Source organism: Nerophis ophidion, linkage group LG06 (assembly GCF_033978795.1).
Source record: "Nerophis ophidion isolate RoL-2023_Sa linkage group LG06, RoL_Noph_v1.0, whole genome shotgun sequence".
NCBI lineage: Eukaryota > Metazoa > Chordata > Actinopteri > Syngnathiformes > Syngnathidae > Nerophis > Nerophis ophidion.
Window position 1 is genome coordinate 78,677,844 of NC_084616.1, and position 6,828 is coordinate 78,684,671.

The 6,828-nt window shown below is 44.8% G+C and overlaps 1 protein-coding gene across 3 annotated transcripts in view; it reads left to right on the forward strand.

Annotated features, from left to right (window-relative positions):
* Nucleotides 1-6,828, forward strand: part of plxnb1a (plexin b1a) — a 188,147-nt gene that overhangs the window by 136,044 nt on the left and 45,275 nt on the right. For all 3 annotated transcript variants that reach the window (XM_061904912.1, XM_061904913.1, XM_061904914.1), the window contains 4 exons: nucleotides 1,145-1,238; nucleotides 1,319-1,488; nucleotides 5,931-6,082; nucleotides 6,146-6,251. In XM_061904912.1, the coding sequence (XP_061760896.1) occupies nucleotides 1,145-1,238; nucleotides 1,319-1,488; nucleotides 5,931-6,082; nucleotides 6,146-6,251 (522 nt within the window). The remainder of the gene's footprint in view (nucleotides 1-1,144; nucleotides 1,239-1,318; nucleotides 1,489-5,930; nucleotides 6,083-6,145; nucleotides 6,252-6,828) is intronic.

Below are 6,828 nucleotides of genomic sequence, written 5' to 3' on the forward strand. Positions count from 1 at the left end.
TCTGCTTCTTCCTACTCTTTTTTTGGACAAGTTGAATTATGCATTATTGCTTTAAAATATGTTGTGTAATTTGTAAATAAAAACACAATACAATGATTTGAAAATCTTTATAGACTAAAAATTCAATTGAATAGACTGCAATGACAAGATATTTCTTGTTTGAACTAAGAAAGTATTTTTTTTGCAAATAATCATTAACTTAGAATTTAATGGCAGCAATGCTTTGTAAAAAAGTTGTCATGGGGGCATTTTTACCACTGTGTTACACGGCCTTTCCTTTTAACAACACTCAGTAAATGTTTGGGAACTGAAGAGACACATTTTTGAAGTGGAATTCTTTCCCATTCTTGCTTGATGTACAGCTTAAGTTGTTCAACGGTCTGGGGCAGGGGTCGGGAACCTTTTTGGCTGAGAGAGCTAAGAATCCAAATATTTGAAAAAGTATTTCCCTAAGAGCCATATCATATTTTTTTCAACACTGAACACAACTAAACGCGCGCATTTTTAAATAAGACCAACATTTCTAGAGTATAATAGGTCTCTTATTCTTTGTAATAACATTGTTATTCTGAAGCTAACTGTGGAGGGGGGCGTGGCCTGCGGGCCTGCAGCGAAGTGGGGTGTTGCCAGGATCGGCCTCAAAATCAGCGACAGGTGCGTATCTGGCCCACCTGGGCCCTGTTATCTAATCACCTGTCGCTCTGTTATAAGCAGCAGCCAGGAGGAGAGATGGGGTTGGGGCTGGAGCCAGAGCGCATGCGAGAACGAAAGAGGAAAAGACAATTGCTGAAAAGAAACTGAGAGAAAAATAAAACAATATTGTAACCCTGAAAAAGACTCTCATGTCGGTGCTTGGTGGTCTGAAGAACCCCCCAGGAGGGCAAGACCTACACTAACCACTAATAAATAAATAACTTCTTACCATTAACGCAACTTCTTGAACTTTGCGTAGTAGAGTTTTAACGATGTAGCAACCAACTGTAGTTTTACTGACAGCGGTTTTCTGAAGTGTTCCTTGTGGTGATATCCTTTACACACCGATGTCGCTTTTTGACGCAGTACAGCCTGAGGGATCGATTAAATGTTGGTTTCAAACCAACACAAGCTCGTAACAGGCGGCGTCCATGTTCTTGTCCTGTTACAGTTTGCCTACTCCGCGCCGATGGAGGAATACCCAGCCGTGATTAACGTGAGGAGGAAAGACAACTTCCCCATCGACAGCGCCGACGACCTTTTCGGTGAGCGCCTGCACAGGAAGTGATCCCACCTTGCCGTGACGGCCATATTTGACTCCCACATTCTCCTTCTTTTGCTTCAGTGACTCTGTTCAACTGTGGCGTGGGGAGGTCGGACTGCAGTCGGTGTCGTACCGCCAACCCCAAGTACGCTTGTGTGTGGTGCGGCGGTCCTGCCGACTCCCACTGTGTCTACCACCTGTCCTGCACCCAGGACGTCAAGCACACCTGTCCTGCGCCTGTCATTCACTTTGTAAGGAGTTGTATTTGTTTAATATATCTCTTTTTTGGACATTTTAGATACAGTTTGAAGAAATAACTATGACTGACATAAGCATATCATTTACTTTTTTACTATTTGGATGCCTACACTGCAAACAAACATGGATGCAAATTGTTGTAAATCAGGGGTGTTTACCTGGTTGACATTGAGGGCCACATCTTAACAATAAGTAATATATGAATATACATGGTTATATACATATATAATACATTATCAATATATATTTTTTACATAAGATGCAAAAAAATATTACAATTTTACTTTAACAATTGGCAGCTCTGTCACTAGAAATTTACAGTAAAAGTTAAAAGTAGCAATGATTGTCACACACACACAAGGTGTTGTGAAATGTGTCCTCTGTATTTGACCCATCCCCTTTTCACCCCCTGGGAGGTGAGGGGAGCAGTGAGCTGCAGCGGTGGCCACGCCCGGGAATCATTTTTTGGGTGATTTAACCCCCAATTCCAACCCCATTTTTATAGTCTTTGGTATGACTCGGTCGGGGTTTGAACTTCCCTCGGGATGTCCTGTGGGGAGTGCTCAGAGAGTCTTATTGTGGCGGTCCACTCCCTGTATGATCAGTGTCAGAACATAGTCCACTCCCTGTATGATCAGTGTCAGAACATAGTCCACTCCCTGTATGATCAGTGTCAGAACATAGTCCACTCCCTGTATGATCAGTGTCAGAGCTTGGTCCGCATTGCCGACAGTAAGTCGGACACGTTTCCAGTGAGGGTTGGACTCCACCAAGGCTGTCCTTTGTCACCGATTCTGTTAATTACTTTTATGGACAGAATTTCTAGGCGCAGTCAAGGCGTTGAGGGGAACCGGTTTGGTGACCGCAGGATTAGGTCTCTGCTTTTTGCAGATGATGTGGTCCTGATGGCTTCATCTGACCGGGATCTTCAGCTCTCACTGGATCAGTTCGCAGCCGAGTGTGAAGCGACCGGAATGAGAATCAGCACCTCCAAGTCCGAGTCCATGGTTCTCGCCCGGAAAAGGGTGGAGTGCCATCTCCGGCTAGGGGGGGGTGATCTTGCCCTAAGTGGAGGAGTTCAAGTACCTAGGAGTCTTGTTCACGAGTGAGGGAAGAGTGGATGGTGAGATCGACAGGCGGCTCGGTGCGGCGTCTTCAGTAATGCGGACGTTGTATCGATCCATAGTGGTGAAGAAGGAGCTGAGCCGGAAGGCAAAGCTCTCAATTTACCGGTCGATCTACGTTCCCATCCTCACCTATGGTCATGAGCTTTGGGTCATGACCGAAAGGATAAGATCACGGGTACAAGCGGCCCAAATGAGTTTGGGTCTCTCCCTTAGAGATAGGGTGAGAAGCTCTGCCATCCGGGAGGAACTCAAAGTAAAGCCGCTGCTCCTCCACATGGAGAGGAGCCAGATGAGGTGGTTCGGGCATCTGGTCAGGATGCCACCCGAATGCCTCCCTCGGGAGGTGTTTAGGGCACATCCAACCGGTAGACCCAGGACACGTTGGGAAGACTATGTCTCCCGGCTGGCCTGGGAACGCCTCGGGATCCCCCGGGAAGAGCTGGACGAAGTGGTTGGGGAGAGAGAAGTCTGGGTTTCCCTGCTTAGGCTGCTGCCCCCGCGACCCGACCTCGGATAAGCGGAAGAAGATGGATGGATGGATGGGTTTGAACCTCCGACCTACCCATCTCAGGGCGGTCACTCTAACCCAGGGGTAGGGAACCTATGGCTCTAGAGCCAGATGTGGCTCTTTTGATGACTGCATCTGGCTCTCAGATAAATTTGAGCTGACATTGCTTAACACGATAATTAATGAATAATTCCACTCTGTCAGTCTACCCCAGGGCAGCTGTGGCTACTGATGTAGCTTACCACCACCAGGTGTGAATGAATGATGAGTCCCACTTCCCTGTGAGCACTTTGAGTGTCTAGAAAAAGCGCGATATAAATCTAAGTTATTGTTATTATTATTTTTATTAATAATTTCACTTGTAATCACGGTATTAAAAATAACGCTCAAAATATAAAACATTCTCATGCATTTGTAATCCATCCATCCGTTTTCTACAGTACCTGTTCAAGAAGTTGCGTTAATGGTAAGAAGTAATTTATTTATTATTGGTTAGTGTGGGTCTTGCCCTCCTGGGGGTTCTTCAGACCACCAAGCACCGACATGAGAGCCTGTTTCAGGGTTACAAAATTGTTTTATTTTTTAATAAGTCTCTCAGTTGCTTTCCAGCAATTTTCTTTTTCTCTTTCGTTCTCACTCGCGCTCTGGCTCCAGCTCCAACCCCGTCTCTCCTACTGGCTGCTGCTTATAACAGAGCAACAGGTGATTAGATAACAAGACCCAGGTGGGCCATCTACGCACCTGTCGCTGAATTCGAGGCCAGTCCTGGCACACCCTGCTTCGCTGCAGGCCTGCAGGCCACACCCCTTCCACAGTTAGCTTCAGAATATTAATGCTATTCCAAAAAAGAAGACACCTATTACACTCTAGAAATGTTGGTCTTACTTAAAAATGCACACGTTTAGTTGTGTTCAGTGTTAAAGAAAATATGATATGGCTCTCACAGTAATACATTTTCAAATATTTGGCTTTCGTGGCTCTCTCAGCCAAAAAGGTTCCCGACCCCTGATCTAACCACTAGGCCACTGAGTAGGTTGGTTTTACAGCACATAAACATTTTTCATGAATGGAATGGAAAATGAATACCACTGTTTTTAGCGGTAGAATTTCAAGCAACAGAGCTGCCTTTTTTTTTACCTTAAAATCTTGTTGTTTCAATGCTTTTTTGTTTGTTTGTTGTGTAATAATTTAGTGTCTTAATATATATGGGGAAGAAAATGGTACAAAACAGAGCAGAGACCCGGTGTTTGTAATGTGTTGAAAATGAAAATGACGGGTGTGTTACCTCGGCGACGTCACATTCTGACGTCATCGCCACAGAGCGATAAACAGAAAGGCGTTTAATTCGCCAAAATTCACCCATTTAGAGGTCGGAAATCGGTTAAAAAAATATCTGGTCTTTTTTCTGCAACATCAAGTTATATATTAACGCTTCCATAGGTCTGCTGATAATGTTCCCCTTTAAATACCTACTGAAAGCCACTACTAGCGACCACGCAGTCTGATAGTTTATATATCAATGATGAAATATTAACTTTGCAACACATGCCAATACGCCCGCTTTAGTTTACTAAATTGCAATTTTAAATTTCCCGCGGAGATTCTTGTTGAAAACGTCGCGGGATGATGACGCGTAAGCGTGACGTCAAGAAATGTCAGGAAATATTAGCGCAGCACCACTAGCGGCTAAAAGTCTTCTATTTTCATCGCGCAATTAGACAGTATTCTAGACATCTGTGTTGCTGAATATTTTGCAATTTGTTCAATTAATAATGGAGACGTCAAAGAAGAATGCTGTTGGTGGAAAGCAGTGTATTGCAGCTGTCTTTAGCACCGAGACACAGCCGGTGTTTCTTTGTTTATAACACAGAGCGGTCAAGGGAACATGTTTCTCTACGTCAACCAGCATGTTTTTGGATGGGAAAATTGTGATGTATATATCTCACCGGAGACATCATTGGATTATTCGTCCTCCTGCACTAGCTGTTTAAAAGGCAGCTGTGAGCTTGGCTCCTCGGCTTCTCTCGGAGACACTGCGTGTTCACCGCAGCCATCCGACCTCGAGGTATGTCTTTACAATCTCACTAAAATACTATTAACACAATAAGCAGATAAGGCATCTTCCAGATTTATCCTAATAAATGTGTCTAATTACATCTGTAACGCTCACACTGCCGCCGCCCGGAGCCGTCGCTTTGTATTTTATTTTTTTTCTTCTAGTCCTTCGCTATCAATATCCTCATCCACGAATCTTTCATCCTCGCTCAAATTAATGGGGAAAATGTCGTTTTCTCGGTCCGAATAGCTCTTGCAGCTGGAGGCTATGATTATAAAGAATGTGAGGACGTGAGGAGCCCTCACCCTTGTGATGTCATCGTCTGCTACTTCCGGTACAGGCAAGGCTTTTTTATTAGCGACCAAAAGTGGCGAACTTTATCGTGGATGTTCTCTACTAAATCCTTTCAGCAAAAATATGGCAATATGGCGAAATGATGAAGTATGACACATAGAATGGAGCTGCTATCCCCATTTAAATAAGAACATCTCATTTCAGTAGGCCTTTAGGTGTCTTGTCCGAAGACACAACAGGAGTTACTAGGATGGCAGAAGCGGGGATCGAACCTGCAACCTAGAAGTTGCTGCCACAGCCACTCTACAAACCGAGCTATACTGCCCCACCGCCCGTAAAAATAGGGTCCATGAACCCCCTTAGACATTGTACTGTACTATGATTGACTATGTCTGCATGTGATCATGTCCAATACTTGGCGTCCTTCTTACCTTTTGTCTCACGTTGCAGTTGGATCCTGTGTCGGGCCCAATCGAGGGAGGCACCCTGGTGACCATTTCGGGCTCCAATCTCGGCCAGAGGGCTGAAGACATCCAGAACTCGGTCACGGTCGCCGGGGTTCCCTGCAGCGTCATCCAAAGCAGATACGAAGTCTCCTCCAGGTAAGTCGCCCTCAGCGTGAAGTCGCCTTGAAAAGCTGGCGTCTCCACAAGTCCTCCGTGCAGGATCGTGTGCGAGACCACCAGCAGCCATGGACAGAAGAGCGGTCAGGCCTCGGTCAAAGTGAGGGGAGGTGGACTCGGACTGTCTGCGCAGATCTTCAACTTTCAGGTAAAACGCTCTAATTGGATTCTGTGTAGATGTTGTAGTCATACTTGCCAACCCTCCCCATTTTCCCGGGAGACTCCCCAATTTCAGTGCCCCTCCCGAGAATCTCCCAGGGCAACCATTCTCTTGAATTTCTCCCCATTTCCACCCGGACACCAATGTTGGGGGCGTGCCTTTAGCATCCTCTCACCTGGAACAGAGACTATTATATATGTCTCTCACCTGGAACAGAGACTATTATATATGTCTCTAACCCAGGGGTCAGCAACCTTTTTGAAACCAAGAACTACTTCTTGGGTACTGATTAATGCCAAGGGCTACCAGTGTGATACACACTTCAATACATTGCCAGAAATAGCCAATTTGCTCAATTTACCTTTAACTCTGTTATTATTAATAATTATTGATATTTATCTTTGTGGAAACACTGATCATCTTAATGATTTCTCACAATAAATATTTGATGACATGTTTTAAATCCAATCTGCACTTTTTTAGAATATACTGTGGGGCAAAAAAGTATTTAGTCAGCCAGCGGTTATGTTAGTGGGTCTAACATAATAGTGTGAGAGTCCAGTCC